The following is a 22,008-nucleotide window of genomic DNA, read 5'->3' as shown; positions in this document are numbered from 1 at the left end:
CTTTGTTGAACTTTTATAATACTGTGATTGCAGAAAGCTGTGTTTAACTCCCTTCACTTGGGTCATCAGCTCAATCTTAAACCTGGTCTATATGCACCTCATCCCTGACTAAAGCTGCGCTACATAAATAGCGTCTTCCTCCTTAAACTCCCTCATACTGGAAAACAATTGTTCAGATATCATTGGCTGGGCCGTAGATAATTTTTCAGGAGCATAAACGTTTGTTAAGACCAGCTGCATCGAGCCACATTAGTGAGCCCCTATAGTGAGTATAACAATCAATCATTAGACCAGAAACTGGTGTGTGTTTTACTTTCTTCTTATTTTACAACAATAATGTAAATTAAAATAAGATAACAATATGAAAACATTGGAAATCACCTTCCCACAATGATTCACTTTAAACTGACTGACATTGTAGGCTAACATTAACACACTAGTCACTGATGTTAGCTGACGTGCTAACAGACAGAAGTTTCCATTATAACGTTTAACATGTTATTGTATTATTTGTTATTATATGTTGGTGTCCGTGGCGATGCATCACAGGAAGCTGCATCATCAAACGTGCTTGACATAGCTTTTTACCACATCACTCCAATCCACTAAGAGTTAGAACATGGTTAGGGTTCATCAGATTAAACACACCTCATACCTGCACACTTGTTGCTTTTTAGTAAAAACTGCCCTTTCTGAATCCAAACATGCATCCATGTGAATCATACAGATTGACGTGAATGTCGTGTTGGAAAAGGTGAGGTTAGAGAAACAGATCTCCACACAGCAGATTATAGTGTTGACAGATAACCAGAACTAGCTCCAAATAACCAACAATGTCTACAAACAAAATGTCAGGGGTAAAGTTGTTGTTATCCACGACCCCCCCCCCCCCCCCCCCCACCCCCCACCCCATATATACTATATACTAATATACTTTGCAGGTAGGATGTATATTTATTTGAACCCTAACCATGTATGTTTTAACCCTTAGTGGGTTCGAGTGATGTGGAAAAAATGACGTCCACCTTTGAGTGATATATATTAACATATGCACTAATAAACACATTCAGGTTTTTTCCAGAGGTGTTCTTTTTTTCTTTTTTTTACTAAAACACCTTATCCTGGTTGGATTTAGGCTGTAACATCACTGTCACGGTTAAAACCAACAGGGACTGCAAACATTGAACTCCATCACTTCACAGTTTCTCTCAAGACCACGAGGAGGTCACATGTTTGAATGTGGATATGAACCATGGCAACAGTTTTAGGGAAAGCTGATCATGACAGGAACAAACAATAATCTAAATACAGAAGTTGTATCAAAGTTTCAAGGATTTTCAGTTTGTGTTTGTCTTGAAAAATCACAACAAGTCTACATATTGTAAGGAAAACATGTTCACAGGATATACAGAGACAGGATGGGATGATCAGTGGCTGTTGAAGATTACTGAGTTTAAGGCCATCTGAACCAACATTTCAAATGTTTTACTCTTCTTCTATGAAACAGTCCTCTCTGAAAACACACAAACAGCGCAAAATGAAGATGAGGACAAAGATGACTCTGATGATGGGGGTGGAAGACTCGTGTTAGAAATCGTAGCCACTGTTCCTGCTGCATGACATGTCGCTGCTGTCTCTGACCGTCAGACGCTCCAGAGCTGATGTGGTGACACACAGAAGAAAGCCATGTTTAAACTTCTATCCACAAACAACAAACAGTTTAACACCCTGTTTAGTTTCCCTTTCAAGGTTAAGTGATGAATCGTCATGGTGACGAATCTGCCACGGTCACAAATTGTTATGGCAACTAACTGTTATGGTGATGAATTTGCAAATCGTTATGGTGACGAACTGTTATAAAGATTAACTGATGAATTGTCATGGAAACAGATTTTATGGTGGTGAACTGACATGTTACAGCTGAACTGTTACGGCGACGAGATGATGATAAACTGTCACACTGTAACGGTGGTAAATTGTTATGTGATGGTGCTGACATGATGGTGGTGAACTGCTACAGAGAAGCGTTAGTGTTAAACTGTCATGTAAATGGTCTGTTAGGGTGACGGGTTGTTGTCAGAAAACTTATTTGTGTGAGTTACGTTTATCATTTCCACATCATAGCTCTTTCTGTCACTTCACTGGTGTGTCTGAATAAATCTGTGAGCAAAAGTAACAGAAATGTGAATGACTGAATGTCGTCAGTTTGTCACATGGAGAAATTAAAGTTTTTTTTCCTTCTTTAGTCTGCATATAATGGACCTCTGTGTCAACACGAAGAGATTAATTTAAAATGGAAAAACTATCCATCCAAAACTCAGCCAGGAAAGGCTTGTTTTATTTTATTATGCATATATTGGTTTTATTATGTAAAGCACTTTGTGTTGCTTCTTGGCTTGAAAAGAGCTTTAAAAATAAAACTTGATTTGATTTGATTTGATTTCCAGAACCAGGCAGAGTTCTGGTCCAGACTGTGATTAGGCCCCTCAAGGACCTTCACAGAGTTTTCCTGAAGCCAGCCACTAAAAGGGTAGTAAATGGGCTAAATCCTGTTTAAACAAATAACCCACCGTGTCTTTTTAAAAACAGTTTCTAAAAGGCAAAAGTGTAATTTGAGAAAATTGTCTCTACCCTTTGAGATTTGCTTTTAAAAAAAAACTTAATATACACACACACACACATATATATAAATATATATATATAATTTTATTTATCGGATATTTTATTTATTTATTTTTTATTTGTCCATTCGGAGAGGTATGTGCAGACTAAGAGGACAGAAATATATTTCAGGAGAAAGGATGCAAAATGTTGAAAAAGGTCTGAAAAGTTTCTGCTGTAAAACTGACCATCATGTATGTTACCTGGATACGACAGCCTCTTCTCTTCATCGTTGCTTCTAACTGCAGCTTTCCCTCGATGGTAAGAGACTGACAGAGACAGACAGCACAGTTACACAATGTACGACTAAAACAGTTGGGACTGTGTAACTTATAAAACCAGAATGCTGGTATTTACTCGTCTCATAAACCAACACAGAAAGCTTAAAACTGTGAAAGTGGGACATTTTTTATTGTTTCTTTAAATATGAGCTCAGTGTGACACTAACAAATGACGACATGTTTTATTGGCTCAGCATTTTTAAGAAACAGGGTTTAAGAGACTCACCGCTGTGACTCTGAGTTGGTCCGATCCAGCGTTCTCTCCTTTTATCTGATACTGAAAGCAACAACATTCACATCAGCTCAGCAGCTAACAGGAAGAATTTGTACGGCAGAGCTGCAGTAATTAAATGAGGACTGTAGGGGGTGCTGTCTGTGTGAGACTTTATCAGTTGTGAGAAGTCATCAGTTTCTGCACGTCTGTGAAGAAGAGTTTGTTTGCTCTGTGTACACACTCAAATATTAAACACCTGTTTTGTGGAGCAGTTTGCATCAGTGAGATTCATAACCAAGATGGCGGCTCCAGACTCTCAGCTGTTTACACTTGTTTTGATGTTTTTGTTCATGTTTTTACTCGCATTTTAAGACTGGAAACCTTAATCCAGAACGGAAAGGCTGACCTGCTGGAACTGGGCAAAAACTACGAATTTTCTGCATTGCCAAAGCCAGATTTTATTCTACCCGAACTGGAATGGACGACAGAGGCCCTCACCATCCCCCCTCTGTGACCCAGAGTGAGGAGGAAACAACGTAAACAAAAGCGGGGCTTGCTGGGCGGGCTGGAGGAGCTGTACTGCCTGATCACCGGGCAGATGAACGCTAATCCAGACTGTGATTGTGGCTGGGGGCTTTAACCATGTGGAATTAAAATCTGTCCCTTCCAGAAGCATGCTAGGCTGCAGCAGCTCCTCACTTTGGGATGCAAGATCATATTTCTGTGGAGCTGATCCCTGCCTACAGACCTCTGATCTGCAGGACCAAACTCACCACCATTCAGGTTTGGACTGAGGAGTCTTCCTTAGCCTTACAGGACTGCTTTGAGCACACAGACTGGGGAGTGTTTAAAGAGGACGCTGATCTGGAGGAAAACACGTCGTCTGTGCTGTCCAACCCACAAAAGCACTCACAGTTTTCCCCAGTCAGGAGCCCTGGGTGGAATGCACAGTTCGGTCCCTGCTAAAAGCCCAGGATGCAGCCTACAGAGCAGGAGACAAACTGGCTTATAGCAGGGCCCACAAAAACAGAAAAAGGACATCTAGCTGTCAAAACTAAGGCACAGTCAGTGCATTAAGGAGCACTTCAATGACAACAACATATGAAACATGTGGAAAGGCATCAAGACAGTCATAGAGTCCAAGCCCAGAGACTAGCAGGTCAGCACGACCCCACTCTGCCTGACACCTGGAACAGCTTCTTCCACTCTTCGACTCTCCAGCAGCAGAAGTACTGTTCGCCCTCCACAGCCAGAGGCAGCATCAGCTTTTTACCCTGCAGCTGCACTAAGGGATCTCCACAGAGGTCCCATAGCCTTCCACTGTTCCTGTCTGCCTGAAGTTGTGCCTGTGCCCAAAAACACAACCATTACCTGCCTCAGTCGCTCTCACCCCAGTCATCATAGAGTGTTTTGAGTGGATCCTCCTAAAGCACATGAAGGACACCATCCCCGCCGGCCTGGACAGCCTGCAATTCGCCTACAGGGAGAACCGTTCTATGGAGGATGCTGTCTCCATAGCACTTCATACAACCCTTACTCACCTGCAGCCTTCCTACACCCGTGTTAGTATGCTGTTTGTGAAATTCCTAGGTGGTGAGGATAGGGAAGTCAACATCTTCACCACTGGAATGCTGCAGGGTTGCGTGCTCAGCCCTGCCTTCATTTTAGGGTGCACTACCCCTTTAAGTTCCTGGCCTCTCCTGGACTGCGAACACTTCACACCTGGCGACGAAGCCCAACAATGGCTCTTCTTTCTCAGGAGGTTGCTGGGTCGGGACTCTTTTCTCAGCTGCTGGTGAAATTTCACAGAGCCACCACTGAGAGCATCTTGTGTCTCAGTGTGATGGTGGGGTATGGCAGCTGCACAGAACAGGACAAGAGAAACCTGGACAGCTCAGGGGATTGTGCATCGCCATCTACCAGATCTGGACTCCATCTCCACCACCCGAGTCCAGAAGAGGGCCAGATGCATTGCAGCTGACCCCACCCACCCAGGCAATGCCCTGTTTGTACCGTCTCCATCAGAAAAGCAGTACAGAAACATTAAAACCACCACAAAAAGACTCAGGCTATGTCCACACGGCACTGAAGCCGGTTCAGGTGGCGTCAAGTAGAGAAAGGCTTCAACATCCGCACGAAACGGCTGTAGTACATACTACAAAGCTGTGGGGGCGCTACGATGATTAAAGGGTAACACTCTAAAGCCAGAATAAGATGTAGTGCATGTGCATATAATGACATATCTGCTTGTTCCTGCTGTTGATGGTACAACAGTCCAAGACTGTGTTGTAAAAGCAGAGCATTTTGATGCTAAAGCTGTACCATGACAGTCTGGAGCAGCACCTCAACACAGCTGGTCATCGACGTCATTATTGTTGTTGTGTTTGGCGTGTGTTCATCACACTGATGTCATATCCTCTAGTGGTGCAGTAAAGCTGTCCTCACAGTACCACTGACGGTGAAGGTTTCAAACCTATCCACCTTGGTACCTGGTTTCAGATGTGATCTGGCTCATGGAGGCTAATTCCTGGCTTCATGGGGATGATAGGTAGATTGCTAAAATACTTTTGTGGTTTCACTGCAGTTCGGCCCCTCAGAGACAACTTCTTCCCCAGAGCTGTGAAAACAATAGCCCCCCCTGTAGTTCAACACTTACACACCCCAACGGTACTCGCACACATGCACCCAACCCTCCATATCCACACACACTGAAGATTCACACCTTCTCAGACACACACCTACACACAGACCTCCGTCCTTGCATGAGGATGCAATTTATCAGCCTGTAAATATTACTGCCTGCTGTGAATTCTTATTTTCTGTCAATATAGAGGTGTTTTTATATTACTTTTATATATTTTATTTCTTCACTTATTACTTACTTATGTATGCTTATTATATTTCTATTTTCTTATTTATGTGTGCTAAGCTGAGCGACTCCTCAAACTTTTGTTATGCTGCATAATGACAACAGAGATCTTGAATCTCGATGTTTGTGGTACACACCAACTTGGTCTCCACATGAACACTTTGACAGTCTGGTGACTAATTTCTCTGAAAAAAAGAGGATGTTATGAACCTCTTTGGATTTAGAAATATCTAAATTATAATCTGAATGTTTTGAAGTCAAAACAATCAGCTGAAACTTGTAATGTTAAATTTATCTCTTTGTTGTTATAAGTACATTATGAGTTTTCAGGCTTGAGTAGTTTGATCCATCAGCTGAGAGTTTCTGCTCTTTCCTCCAGCTGTCTCCATGGTTACAGCCATCAATCAATCCCCTCTGAGTTGGCACGAACAACAAAAAACCACAACACAGCCTCCTCACAGCCTTCAGCACAGAAGGTGTGGAGCAGGGCATCTGATTCTATTCTGTCTGAGTCTTTATCTTTCTTGAGCATAATCTTCAATTTAATGACTTTTAATCTAAAATATATGAGTTTTCAGGTCATTTGCACATCTGTGCTGTGTCCCAGTGTGTGTCGGCATACATGTGTGTTAGTGTGTGTGAGCACTCACGTCTGCTCTGCAGGGCTGTGACAGTCGGTCGGGTGAATCGGATTATTAAAAGGACCAGCAGAACGCAGCAGAGCAAAGCTGTCACCACTTTGAAGGCCTGCAGCTCTCTCTCCACATCTGGGGGATCTTCAGCTGGACAAACACACAGATGTTGCTCTGATGTTGGATCATCTACAGATCAGGTTCATATCATTTTTCACTGCTTTGTTTTGGCAGCATAAAGGCAGGAAAGTCCATCAGTTTTATTTCTGAACAAACTCTATTTCCAGAAAAGTTCTGACAGTTCCTAAGAACAAAAAAAACTAACATTTTTTGTTTGTTTAAACCTTTATTTAAACAACACAAGTACAAATATTCTTTAGTCTCCTTACTGAAAAACTTAATTTTGAAAACAGAAACAGAAACAAGACATTCTGTTCACTAATAAAAATTTGAATAAAAGTTTAAATAAAGAGTTAAATAAAGGTTCAAACAAAGGTTCAAATAAAGGTTGAATTAATATGTCAAATAAGGTTTAAATAAAAGTTTAAATAAAGATTTAAATAAAGTTTTGTATTAAAGTTAAAATAACGGCTGAAATAATGTTTTAAATAAAAGTTTAGAAAAAATTTGTATAAAAGTTTGAATTGAGGTTTAAATAAAGTTTTGTTTTAAAAAATTCAAATTATGGTTTAAATAAAGTTTTGTTTAAAAAAATTCAAATTATGGTTTAAATAAAGTTTTGTTTAAAAAAATTCAAATTATGGTTTAAATAAAGTTTTGTTTAAAAAAATTCAAATTATGGTTTAAATAAAGTTTTGTTTAAAAGTTCAAATAAAAGTTTCAATTAAGTTTTGTATTAAAGTTTAAATAAAGATTGAAATAAAGCTGTGAATAAAACTGAATGGAGGTTTAAAGTTTTGAAAACAACTTTGAATAAAGTTTTAATTAAATGTCTGAATAAAATGCAGAATAAAGGTTTAAATAAAAACTTGAATAAAGGTTTAAATAAAGTTTCAAATAAAAGTTTGAACAAAGATTTAAATAAAAATTTCAATAAGAGTTTGAATAAGTGCTGAATCAAAGTCTGAATAAAGGTTTAAATATAAATCTAAACTAGTGACTAGTGAACAAATGACGGCCATTTTTAACGCTTTTCAGAAAACTTTGGGCAAATGAGGTTTGAACACTTTAAAAAAAATGGACTCTGTAGGGCAGTGGTTCCCAACCTGGGGTCCGGGATCCCCAAAGGGGTTCCTGAGGCTTTGACTATCCAGAGCAGTTGTGATTAACCACACATTGTCCCTATTTTAAGATAAAAAGGGTAAATGTTAATTTAACTTTGGCTCTATTGAAGGACAGGACTCAGCCAGAATGCATCATTTATGGTGAGAATCTGACTTCTGAAAGCATCAAACAAGCATAGTTTTACATGAAGGCGGTATTCAAGGAAAATAGGTTGGAAACCACAGCTGCAGGGACTCTGCAGATACACCCTGTAAAAACTGAGAGAAACATGTCAAGCAGCTGAAATGATTTTTCACACAGATGGTGAAACTTTGACCAGGAGACCAACCTGTGCATCTGACGCTGAGGGGCTTACAGCTGGCCATCTTCTCGGCTCCCGTCTTGGTTATGTTATAACCCTCCGTGTTGTCCTTGTCAGTTGACCAGCTCTTCACATCCATACAATATTTATTGTTACACACATTTTTCAGAAGGATCTGAATGTTTGCATCCGGGCTGTCACACACAGGTAAGGAGGACTTGTTGAAGGAAAGATACGGGATCAGGTAGATGATGCCTTCACATTTCTTTGTCCAGTTGACCGTGAGGAGGCCCAGGATGGGTGTGAAGCTGTCGGCGCTGGAGGTGGGAACCACAGAAGGTTCAGTAGGAGCAGCAGAGCAGGAACAGGGGCTGGTGGAGGTGTTGGTCAGCTCACTATTATTGTGTCCACTAGTTTGGGGTAGAGATGATTGGTTCAACCCTGGGAGGAACACATGACTTAGTACAGAAAACACATAAACTGATTCTATAAATCAGACAGCATCACTGTGCAGGTATGTCAGGCACCTGTTCAGCATCTACTAGCCGGTTAAACATGTACTGACAGTCCATTAGCAACCAGAAAGACTCATCAGAAATCAAAACTGGGTTGTGATAATGGAAGAAGAAAGTCTGTGGTAAACAACAGTTTCTGACCTCAGCTTGTTGCATATTATGTACAAAGATGAGCACATTTTAAGGCTCAGCCTTTAACACCGTTTTCCCAGACTTGCCGGCCCTGAAACGCCACAGCCTGGGTTCTACCCAAAATAACTCAGCCCATCAGCTTATAAAAATAAATAAATAAATATATATATATATATATATATATATATATATAAATAAATATATGTATATATATATATATATATATATATATATATATATATATATATATATATATAATAAAAAAAAAATACATATTATATATATTTTTTAACATGTTTTTTAAGAAACCTATATATAATATAATATTAATATATATAGTAAAAAAAAATTATATATATATATATATACATATATATATATATATATATATATATTTTTTTTTTTTACATGTTTTTTTTTAAGAAACTTGATGGGTCGAGTTATTTTAGGTAGAAGCTGTAATTATTTTTATGTATGTTAGGTTCAGACGCTGGTCCTCCCCTCCAGGAGTCTGAAGTTGAAAGCAGGGAGGACAAGCTGAGCGCTGGTCATGACTGTTTGTTCGGAGAACCACGTTTCTGCTCAAAATCCTGTTCCTGGAGAACTCGCGTCTCCAAACATTAAATCACTGAAAAGCAGCAGGTTGCTGCTCTTATGTTGTTTCTTCTGCAAGATTTAAACCGTCAGCGTTTACAAAAAGTCCTGCAGATGTTTTAATAAGATTTTACTTGAAAAATAAAAATGAAACCTGACGGAAGCTCAGCAAACGTAAATGCTGCAAAAACTTCAACAGAAATGTCCCACAAAGTTTTAGATAAGGTCCAACTTTTATTTATTGATTCTGTTGAAAGATGCGTTGATATAGATCCAGTTTTCATCCGTGTAGTTTTGTGTCAACAAATCAATCAAACATCATTTTTTAACAAATCAGAATGCTTGATCACACACTTTTCCCACTCATTTTTAATCATTTTCCTTCTGTTTAAGCTGTAAATGCGCTAAGGTGTGTCCATTCTCATAATTACCTCGACACACTCTTCACTCACAGCAAGAGTTTCATGGGGAAAATGTTCTCATTTTCTCTGTAAAGCTCTCTGAGCTCTGACAGTTTTGCAGATGTGAGTTTTGGTAATTTGACCACAAACCCGCCGTGCACGTTGGGAGGCGGCACAAGTTTCAGCGGCATGAAATTCAAAGCCTCTGCAAACACAACTGAAAGTACCTCAGTGTTACACTGCGGGAGAATGCCGACATTTATTTGGTTGATTTTTTTCTTTTTTTTTTCCATTTGGACATTATGTATGCTTTAATTTGTTTTTTATTTATTTATTGTCTGTTTTCAAGAAGAAAAACTAATAAAATTGTTTTACTCTCCATGTAAAGACATCTGATGTCATTAATTTGTGCTTCACTTCTTCTTTCTCAGCAGGAATCCCTGCTTAGGGTAAAGGTGCTTGTTGACCCCTCTTTCCTGCCCTCTCCAACCCAGCTGGTCCAGGCAGAAGGCTGTCCCTCCTGGATCTGGTTCGGCTTTTACTTCCAGTTAGAAGGAGAAGGAGTTTTTCCTCTTCACTGTCGCCTCATGCAGCTCAGGAAGATTTAATTAATTTGATTAATCAAATTATTACTTACTTAAGTAATTATTTCTGTGAATTTGTTTATATGAAAACAATTATGTTTTGGACTAATGTGGATCTATTTGTTGTAATTGGATTATCGCTGGACTATAATGAACTGAATTGAATCGGGCTGTTTGTGAAGTGCCTTGAGATGACCTTGTCGTGCATTGCCACTGTATAAATAAAGCTGAATTAAAATGGTCTGTACATTTCGAGCTTAAAAAGTCTGATTTCATTAGATTTACTCTCATCTGTGGTTTACATGCAGTAAATAACCATTCTGAGAACTGTCATGCAAAATGTAAGAAATTCATTCTGAAATCCAAAATAAACAAAAACCATTAAACACAAACGATTTTAACAAGTTCTGAGGGTTTAGTTGTAAACGATAAGCTATAAATAGATGCTGAAGTTGACACATCCGAAGCAGCAGCACGAGTTGTGTGAAAGACGAAATGTTAAATGTGGATTATTGTCGTATTAATGAATCTGTTCCTGCCTGTAAGCTGTCAGGAAGCCTGAGGAAGACCGATCATAGCAGCTAACACACTGAGACCCAGAGGCGATTCTTGGATGTCCGGGAACTCCAAGCAAAATTTTACAGGGGGCCCCTCCACCCAGCATTCATTGCCCTTTTATTATGATATTGTATAATTATAATAATAACATTAACATGTTAATAATGTTATCTTTAAAGGGGTTGTTGTTACAGCATCAAATTCTTCAAATGCAATTTTTAAATGTTCTTTGATGCTTTCACTTCTTTTACTTTTTCTATTTTATGATTTAATCTAGTACAATACAGAATATTAAACTATGTGCTGAAACCTGAATTATAACCCTTTAGGACTATGTTTACAGCTAATATAGAACATGAAAGATGGATAAAGATATAAAGATAACATAAAGGTGAAAGTCTGAAAGCTGGACAAGAGAAGCTGAATTCTTTTAAGAGAAAAACATGAATTTGGTGTTTCTATTCAATTCTGAACATTAATTGAATTATTTTCCACAAAATGAAGCAGAAAGGCAGCTTATCTAAGTACCATCACAAGTCTGTGAGGTTCAGGTACCTTCAGGTGAATTTAAGTTTAATTCCTCTCATTAAACTCAACAATAACCAGAGATGTCGAGCAGACTCTACACGCTGGGGAGGATTAAAACTAACACAGACTTATTCATTTTATCGTAAGAGAATGTAAAACCATGAAATGATTCAGTGTAAATCCCAGCGAGATGCGATTCTGCTCAGTGAAGATGGACTGAGAGAACCAGTCAGAACCTGAGATTCTTTTAGTTTGTCCATGTTAAAGAGAACATTATCAGTACACGGCACCATTAATGCTGAATGGAGTAAGAGAAGCTCTCATACGCAGCACATTTCAAAAGAATCTTTCAGGTGTGAAACATCAGAGCCCACAGAAAACATCAGAACCAGCTGAAAATATCAGAACCAGCTAAAAACGTCAGAACCAGCTAAAAACGTCAGAACCAGCTAAAAACATCAGAACCAGCTAAAAACATCAGAACCAGCTGAAAATATCAGAACCAGCTAAAAACGTCAGAACCAGCTAAAAACATGAGAACCAGCTAAAAACATCAGAACCAGCTAAAAACATCAGAACCTGCTGAAAATATCAGAACCTGCAGAACACATCAGAACCAGCTGAAAATATCAGAACCAGCTAAAAACGTCAGAACCAGCTAAAAACATCAGAACCAGCTGAAAATATCAGAACCAGCTAAAAACGTCAGAACCAGCTAAAAACATCAGAACCTGCTGAACATATCAGAACCTGCAGAACACATCAGAACCAGCTGAAAATATCAGAACCAGATAAAAACGTCAGAACCAGCTGAAAAGATCAGAATCTGCTAAAAACATCAGAGCCTGCAGAAAACATCAGAACCAGCTAAAAACGTCAGAACTAACTAAAAACGTCAGAACTAACTAAAAACGTCAGAACTAACTAAAAAACGTCAGAACTAACTAAAAACGTCAGAACCAGCTAAAAACATCAGAACCTGCAGAACACATCAGAACCAGCTGAAAATATCAGAACCAGCTGAAAACGTCAGAACTAACTAAAAACGTCAGAACTAACTGAAAACGTCAAAACCAGCTAAAAACATCAGAGCCTGCAGAAAACATCAGAACCAGCTAAAAACGTCAGAACTAACTAAAAACGTCAGAACTAACTAAAAAACGTCAGAACTAACTAAAAACGTCAGAACCAGCTAAAAACATCAGAACCTGCAGAACACATCAGAACCAGCTGAAAATATCAGAACCAGCTAAAAACGTCAGAACTAACTAAAAACGTCAGAACCAGCTAAAAACATCAGAACCTGCAGAACACATCAGAACCAGCTGAAAATATCAGAACCAGCTGAAAACGTCAGAACCAGATAAAAACGTCAGAACCAGCTGAGAAGATCAGAACCTGCTAAAAATGTCAGAACCAGCTGAAAACGTCAGAACCAGCTGAAAACGTCAGAACCAGCTGAAAACGTCAGAACCAGCTAAGAAGATCAGAACCTGCTAAAAACATCATAACCTGCAGAACACATCAGAACCAGCTGAAAATATCAGAACCAGATAAAAACATCAGAACCAGCTGAAAAGATCAGAACCTGCTAAAAACATCAGAACCTGCTAAAAACATCAGAACCAGCTAAAAACATCAGAACCAGCAGAAGATATCAGAACCTGCTAAAAACATCAGAACCAGCAGAAAATATCAGAACCAGATAAAAACATCAGAACCAGCTGAAAAGATCAGAACCTGCTAAAAACATCAGAACCAGCTAAAAAACATCAGAACCTGCTAAAAACATCAGAACCTGCTAAAAACATCAGAACCAGCTAAAAACATCAGAACCAGCTAAAAACATCAGAACCTGCTGAAAATATCAGAACCAGCTAAAAACGTCAGAACTAACTAAAAAACGTCAGAACTAACTAAAAACGTCAGAACTAACTGAAAACGTCAAAACCAGCTAAAAACATCAGAGCCTGCAGAAAACATCAGAACCAGCTAAAAATATCAGAACCTGCAGAACACATCAGAACCAGCTGAAAATATCAGAACCTGCAGAACACATCAGAACCAGCTGAAAATATCAGAACCAGCTAAAAACGTCAGAACCAGCTAAAAACATCAGAACCAGCTGAAAATATCAGAACCAGCTAAAAACGTCAGAACCAGCTAAAAACATCAGAACCTGCTGAAAATATCAGAACCTGCAGAACACATCAGAACCAGCTGAAAATATCAGAACCAGATAAAAACGTCAGAACCAGCTGAAAAGATCAGAATCTGCTAAAAACATCAGAGCCTGCAGAAAACATCAGAACCAGCTAAAAACGTCAGAACTAACTAAAAACGTCAGAACTAACTAAAAACGTCAGAACTAACTAAAAAACGTCAGAACTAACTGAAAACGTCAAAACCAGCTAAAAACATCAGAGCCTGCAGAAAACATCAGAACCAGCTAAAAACGTCAGAACTAACTAAAAACGTCAGAACTAACTAAAAAACGTCAGAACTAACTAAAAACGTCAGAACCAGCTAAAAACATCAGAACCTGCAGAACACATCAGAACCAGCTGAAAATATCAGAACCAGCTAAAAACGTCAGAACTAACTAAAAACGTCAGAACCAGCTAAAAACATCAGAACCTGCAGAACACATCAGAACCAGCTGAAAATATCAGAACCAGCTGAAAACGTCAGAACCAGATAAAAACGTCAGAACCAGCTGAGAAGATCAGAACCTGCTAAAAATGTCAGAACCAGCTGAAAACGTCAGAACCAGCTGAAAACGTCAGAACCAGCTGAAAACGTCAGAACCAGCTAAGAAGATCAGAACCTGCTAAAAACATCATAACCTGCAGAACACATCAGAACCAGCTGAAAATATCAGAACCAGATAAAAACATCAGAACCAGCTGAAAAGATCAGAACCTGCTAAAAACATCAGAACCTGCTAAAAACATCAGAACCAGCTAAAAACATCAGAACCAGCAGAAGATATCAGAACCTGCTAAAAACATCAGAACCAGCAGAAAATATCAGAACCAGATAAAAACATCAGAACCAGCTGAAAAGATTCAGAACCTGCTAAAAACATCAGAACCTGCTAAAAACATCAGAACCAGCTAAAAACATCAGAACCAGCTAAAAACATCAGAACCTGCTGAAAATATCAGAACCAGCTAAAAACGTCAGAACTAACTAAAAAACGTCAGAACTAACTAAAAACGTCAGAACTAACTGAAAACGTCAAAACCAGCTAAAAACATCAGAGCCTGCAGAAAACATCAGAACCAGCTAAAAACGTCAGAACTAACTAAAAACGTCAGAACTAACTAAAAAACGTCAGAACTAACTAAAAACGTCAGAACCAGCTAAAAACATCAGAACCTGCAGAACACATCAGAACCAGCTGAAAATATCAGAACCAGCTAAAAACGTCAGAACTAACTAAAAACGTCAGAACCAGCTAAAAACATCAGAACCTGCAGAACACATCAGAACCAGCTGAAAATATCAGAACCAGCTGAAAACGTCAGAACCAGATAAAAACGTCAGAACCAGCTGAGAAGATCAGAACCTGCTAAAAATGTCAGAACCAGCTGAAAACGTCAGAACCAGCTGAAAACGTCAGAACCAGCTAAGAAGATCAGAACCTGCTAAAAACATCATAACCTGCAGAACACATCAGAACCAGCTGAAAATATCAGAACCAGATAAAAACATCAGAACCAGCTGAAAAGATCAGAACCTGCTAAAAACATCAGAACCTGCTAAAAACATCAGAACCAGCAGAAGATATCAGAACCTGCTAAAAACATCAGAACCAGCTGAAAATATCAGAACCAGATAAAAACATCAGAACCAGCTGAAAAGATCAGAACCTGCTAAAAACATCAGAACCAGCTAAAAAACATCAGAACCTGCTAAAAACATCAGAACCTGCTAAAAACATCAGAACCAGCTAAAAACATCAGAACCAGCTAAAAACATCAGAACCTGCTAAAAACATCAGAACCAGCAGAAGATATCAGAACCAGCTAAAAAACATCAGAACCAGCTAAAAACATCAGAACCTGCTAAAAACATCAGAACCTGCTAAAAACATCAGAACCAGCTAAAAACATCAGAACCAGCAGAAGATATCAGAACCAGCTAAAAAACATCAGAACCTGCTAAAAACATCAGAACCTGCTAAAAACATCAGAACCAGCTAAAAACATCAGAACCAGCAGAAGATATCAGAACCAGCTAAAAACATCAGAACCTGCTAAAAACATCAGAACCAGCTAAAAACGTCAGAACCAGCTGAAGACATCAGAACATCAGAACCCATTTAACATGTTCTTAAGTTCTGATTTAGATTTAAAGGATTTCTGGACCAGCAGGTTCTGTTTTACTGATGTAGTACACAGTAACAAGGTTCTGCAGATGGGTTTGTTTTCAGCATCCTGGAAACTGGATCTTCATGTTTTGGTCTTCAGCCTGAACCATGAACGAGATCTTATTATTTTTTTCTACATGAAGAAAACAGAAGACAGAACCTGGACCTACATGTTCTCAGACAAGTTTTCACCCAAACAGATAAATTAACTTATTGTAGTTTTCAGTCATCCGGTCAGACCTAAACTCCACAGATTTCTATGATTCTAACGTATAATTTAATAATAATAGTCTCACTCAGGGATTAATAAAGCTCTTCTTTTATTTGATTTATTTTAACTAACTGGAAGGCCCGATGGCCCGTCCACACTCAAGCTGGGAGATTAGATAAAATAACATTGAAATTAAATTTTAATTCAAATATAAACTAAATTGAATCTAGCAGATTTAATGTTTTCCTAAGCTAGAAAACTGTATCAGTTAGCAATAAATATCATGATGATGGTGAGTTTTTAAGGTACTATGGACGAAAATTAGAATCTTGGCAAATTCTGCATATTGACAGAAATATATCGTATTTTCATTAATATGCATTTTCCCATCCAAATAAACAACTGGCTGAATAAAATGAAGGTAATTTGTATTGTAAGATTACGATGATCCATCCAGTTTCTGCCGCTTATCCGGGGTCGGGTCGCGGGGGCAGCTGCCTAAGCAGGAAAACCCGGACAGGTTTACAGTGAACTGGACTGAACGGACTGTAGGCCTTACCACTATAAAACTTAAACCATTGAATTGAATTGAATTGAATTGAATAGAATTGAATTGAACTGAATTGAACTGAATTGAATTGAATTGAATTGAATTGAATTGAACTGAACTGAATTGAGCTGAAATGAATTGAATTGAATTGAATTGAATTGAATTGAATTGAATTGAATTGAACTGAATTGAACTGAATTGAATTGAATTGAATTGAATTGAACTGAACTGAATTGAGCTGAAATGAATTGAATTGAATTGAATTGAATTGAATTGAATTGAATTAAATTGAATTGAATTGAACTGAACTGAACTGAACTGAACTAAATGGAATTTAATTGAATTGAACTTTGTGACAGATTTACTTTATTTTGTGATTTTAACATTCATGTTTAATTATCTGTTGCAGAATCTTGTTATAGTTCCAGTCAGTTCTGATCCAGCCATCAGACTGGATTTTCGTTGGACTGGTCTTTACCTGGTCCGACTATTGGCTCCATATTTCATTATATTCTTTAATTGTGATGACAAAACACTGGCTCTCTGTGGAAAAACTGTGCCCGTGTTTTCTTTCTGGTCATAATAAAATACACAAAACATAAAGCATTCTTTAAATAAACACATTAAGAATAAAGTAATAAAAATATTTCTGTTTTACACTAAAGAGCCATTAAATGACTGATTATATGAGAGTAGCTTCGATGGTCCGGCTGCAGATCGGCTCAGTTTCGGCTCCTCTTGATTCATACTGATGAGCAAAAAATTCATGTTTAGATTGACGAGCACATCTTCAGATTAATTTAATTTAGTCAAAATCATCTTCACTCGGTCACAGCATGGTATTCAGTTCAGTTCAATTCAATTCAATTCAATTCAATTCAATTCAATTCAATTCAGTTCAATTCATTTAATTTCAGTTCAATTCAGTTCAGTTCAGTTCAGTTCAGTTCAGTTCAATTCAGTTTAATTTAATTTAATTTAATTTAATTTAATTTAATTTATTTAATTTAATTTAATTTAATTTAATTTAATTTAATTTAGGTTTATTTGTATTTTCCCAATTCCCGTAAATCGCAGGTCCAGTTCAATCCAACTCCTGCGCTCCCGTTAATTTCGGACTAAAAGATGTTCCATCTTTAAAATAAAAATATTGCGGTGGTATTTTCTTATGACACACTGCTGTGTCTTTAGCATCTTCTGGCACAAAAACTGGGTGTCAGCCATTTTTAATTTGAACAAATACAAAACAGAGATCCTTGTCACCGTTTCAGATCGTCTGCTTCATCACGCTCCCTCAGCTCTTATTTTATCTGTTCAGCAAAACATAAACTAACAAATCATTTAAAGAAATAAGAAAAACAGAGAAAATCCCATCAGCGGACACCCACCAACGGGTTAAATGTGTGTAGCAAATCCAGGCTCGGTTCGTGTTAAACATATTAAAATCACTCAGTCGTGATCCTGCAAACTGAGGAATTTACTTGGATTAATAACATTTCATTTTATCCACTTCGATTATATCACAGTGGGATCGTTGCTCTCTGACAGTAAGTAGAAAACTAAGATAATAAAATTCATTTTAAATCACCGTTAGTTCTGTTAGCTTTAGGGTTGATTTGACGATTTTATGCTAAATCAACTGTTTTAAAGGCCTTTGTTTCAGATTAAATGTTAGAAATTTAGTTTTTTAGCTCAGGTAAGTCTCATTGAGATCAAAGATAATAAAACATTTTATAAACAACCTCTTCTGCTGCACACAGACCAGGTAAACTGCAGTGATTTTAGCAAAGCTTTAAACTCATTCAGGGTAACGAAGGCCTGAAGCTGAAGTTCAGATTATAATTTGCTCCAAGCATTACTTGCCAAAAACCTGAAACGCTTTCAGGACCAGGTCAGTTTGTACTTTGGGGAAAGCAAATTGTAGAACACCCGTGGATAGAAGATTGTAACTCCCATCTTGTTAAAAGACACATAAAAAGGGTGCAATGATAGTTATTTTGATCATGGCCACATATGAATAACTCAGTCACATAAAGACGTCCAGTTAACTTTAGAAAGAGCTGCTGCCATCGTTCTGAGAGCTGACGTCTAAAAACCGAAAGAAGCTGAGTGGCTGAGTAAGAAGTCAGTCAGAACCTCCCTTTATAAAACATTTATTTCTACCACAAGGCATTTTTATTATTTTTAATCTTTATTTCCTGTCATTAAGTAAATGAGCATTTTTCTATTTATTGTTTATTTGGACGAAAGTTTATTAATCCTGCAGAGAATTTACAGCCTTAGCTCATTTTCCTGCATCGTCCACAGACGGGCCGAAAGTACATAAGAACCAGAGTGAAACATGAACACTACAAATTCATCAAAATATAATGAAAGCCAGGACACATGGGTCAAAATACGTCAACACTGAGTGATTACACCTGATTAATATGAATGGTTGGGTCATTCACATGACTGGCTTTTAACAAACTGCCTCAGTTTTGATCCGAAATTATCAACTTTTATTAATTATCAGCAACTTAACCCCCCAACTGCTACCGACATGGTAGCCCACTGCTTTGTACCAGAGATGTCGAGCCTAACTTCCTAAATGGGATTAATGAAGTAAAAATTATTATTATTAATATTATTATTATCAAAGTCTGTATTAAGCTGCACAGGTGGAATCTCTGACCCACTCAGCTGAAGAGTCTGATCATGTCAGCACTTAAAAGTCAGATTAAACAGCTTAATGAGACACTTTCTTCACCTTCCAGCAGAGTTTTCTGCTTGTGACATAAAATCATGTATTGAGTGTGTTTGAGCCATGTTCATAGTTTTTAGGCCTCTGCTTGAATATTTAAACTCCATAATGAAATGAGTACATCTGCATCCTGAGTTTGAATACTTCTGCAGTCATAGTAAAGGGGAGGTTTACTAAGATGTGTAAATATCAGTGTATGTGTGACCGGTGGAGAATAAATGAAAATTGCACACATCACAAATGAAAAAAAGTCGGGCTTGCCTAACAAAGCAGCCACTTCCAGGATGAATAGCTCTTAGAAATCATGCGGCTTTAACTCTTATTTAGTCTACTTGTAGTACAATATGTGAACAATATTTTCAAAAAGCTCAGCTGTGATAAAGCAGAACAACATTAGGATTTAGTACAAACAGGCGCACGAGGTTTTCATAACAGCCATTTTGTTACAGTTTGGCACCATCTGTCCTCAACATCCCCAACTTTGGGAACCTCAGTTTATAAAAGATTAAACACAGTTTCAAAGTTTCAGATTTTTCCTCAGCCTGTCCCCTCAATCACTGAACCATTTCAGTTGAGTCTTTTTGTTTAACTCCTGTTTTGTTTGCGTGGCAGCAGGAAATGACCAAACGGATCCCTGCACTGATGCACCGTTACCGGTAGCAACCCTGTAAGTAATGGATTTAGTTTCCACTCCGGATAGATGGCCGTCTAAACACCAAAGCTCACATGAGAAGTTAGATGGATGGTGAACATGAAAGAACTGTAAACCAGACTGAACGTGACTCGAACTGTGAAATAACCAGAACATCTCTGTGTAAATGGGACCCACTTCAACAGGCTTAGAAAAGAACCAGTGGACTGGTTCTAGAGGTTGGTTTCTAACACTGCAGGCTTCACTGAACAGAAGCTCTCAGTTGTCACTCTTCATTTTTAACATGTTTTGGTCCATTTAAGGAAATTCAACGGAACGTTTTTTCCAACCGCCCTGTCTTCTGTGTCTCAGTATTCAGTAGGAACCTAAACCAGATGGACTTACCTGCAGCCACAAGAACAACAGATGAGATGATCACCACGGTTCTGAGATCCATTACTGTGAACATGAGTGGATGAAGACAAACTAAGAGACGGCAGGAAAACAGACAAGCCAAATCAAATCAGAACGCCAACAACAGAAAAAGTGATGAGAAAGGAAGTGATGCAGAGGTGTAAGACTCCTCACCCCCCTTCTCCATACAGTGAATCACTTCATCCCCAGCCTGCTGCCGCCGCCAGTGAAGCTGCTGCTGCTGCTGCAAACCTGCAGATTTCCTCCCTTCAAAGGAAACTGGGTGAAGAGGGCGGGGAGAGAAAAAAAAACATGATCAACATGGAGGAAGGAGGAAGAGGTAGGAGGAAGAAGAGAAGGGAAGAGCTACGAGACTTTAGACTGAACTTAGTTTCAACAAGTACGTGAGTCACAGGTCAGAGCCATGTGGTACACCAGCACGAAGGCTTGACTAAAATGACCAAATAAAAAGTTACTGATATTATTTAACAAGAAAAATAATCATAAAAATACACGTAGAGATAATGGACACGAGCTATAAAACATCAAGTTTTTACACAGTGAAACCTCATAAAATTTCATTCTGATCCAAATGATCATTAAAAACCAGACGTGACTGATTCTCATTATTTAGTGACAAATCCAGAGGAGCAGCTCACTGAACCTTTTCCCACCGCAGATAACAAGAGTTAACAGACAATAAAATCTGGTACTTTTTGCAGACCAAGATTTGTTTTATAGATGATCATCTAAAGAAAACCCAATTTTTATATAAGTGTCTGTACCAGTTGCTAAATGTGAAGTTTGAAAGAGAGAAAACCATCAGTATGACTCAGTCTCGTAATCCTGAACGATGATAAAGATTCAGGAGCTTCTTATTTGAAAAGCCTGATTTTTGTTTTGCTGAAGAGAATTAAAAGCTTGTTGTAGTTATATTAAAGTACTGGCGATAAAAAAACGTGTCATTTGTTTTCAATTTTAAAATAAATAGTAAAAAACCAGCACATGTACTGACGATGTCATGATGATGATGATGAAGGTGTTAGTGATGATGTTTGAAATTTCATTAATTTTATTGATTTTTGTAGTTTGTGAAGAATTAAATTATTTTTATTATCATTTTAAGAAGATTTATATTTTTCACGTTTATTTAATTAATTTTATAAGCATTTCTTTAAAATATTGATGTTCATAAGTTTTTTTTGGATTTCATGTTTCCCATGCAATAAATATATGAACAATCATTTTCCTTTAAAAGACAAAAAGTATCAACATTGTTATTAATGTTGATATCAATGAAAAAGTATAGTTAACAAATGATTTTGTATCACAAGACAAAATGTTGGTAAAGTTTATCCCTACTTCAGTCACACTGAGGAGGATAGAAATAACACCTTCTACCTGAACACACTAAAACCTCCCAAACTGAGGACTTTCAAACCAACCACAGCACGATCAGCATGTTTGTTTTAGTATTTTTTCATCCACTGCATCAAAAGTCCTAAAATATCATTACAAACACAGTTGCTGGAAAGCGTGAGGCATCGTTGCCAGGGTAACACCTGAAAG

The 22,008-nt window shown here is 37.9% G+C and overlaps 1 protein-coding gene across 1 annotated transcript; it reads right to left on the bottom strand.

Moving 5' to 3' along the window:
• Nucleotides 1-914: 914 nt before the first annotated feature.
• Nucleotides 915-21,860, bottom strand: LOC121637646. The gene is made up of 8 exons (XM_041981832.1): nucleotides 21,841-21,860; nucleotides 20,614-20,718; nucleotides 20,431-20,511; nucleotides 8,231-8,644; nucleotides 6,676-6,807; nucleotides 3,169-3,219; nucleotides 2,865-2,930; nucleotides 915-1,658 (listed from the first exon to the last, which is right to left on the bottom strand). Exons 2-8 carry the CDS (start codon nucleotides 20,624-20,626, stop codon nucleotides 1,588-1,590), a joined length of 828 nt encoding a protein of 275 aa, XP_041837766.1. The 5' UTR covers nucleotides 20,627-20,718; nucleotides 21,841-21,860; the 3' UTR covers nucleotides 915-1,587.
• Nucleotides 21,861-22,008: the final 148 nt, after the last annotated feature.

Source organism: Melanotaenia boesemani, chromosome 4 (genome assembly GCF_017639745.1).
Source record: "Melanotaenia boesemani isolate fMelBoe1 chromosome 4, fMelBoe1.pri, whole genome shotgun sequence".
NCBI classification, from domain to species: Eukaryota; Metazoa; Chordata; class Actinopteri; order Atheriniformes; family Melanotaeniidae; genus Melanotaenia; species Melanotaenia boesemani.
The sequence above is the reverse complement of the archived record's forward strand: the minus strand, read 5'-3'. Positions and strand labels throughout refer to the sequence as shown.

What these genes read in the sequence shown, in the direction of transcription:
- LOC121637646 (XM_041981832.1), bottom strand. An exon ending in TGTTGTTCTTGTGGCTGCAG is followed by an intron (nt 8,645 to 20,430) that starts GTAAGTCCATCT and finishes TGTTCCTCCCAG; the next exon opens with GGTTGAACCAATCATCTCTA. An exon ending in CACAGCCCTGCAGAGCAGAC is followed by an intron (nt 3,220 to 6,675) that starts GTGAGTGCTCAC and finishes TGTTGCTTTCAG; the next exon opens with TATCAGATAAAAGGAGAGAA.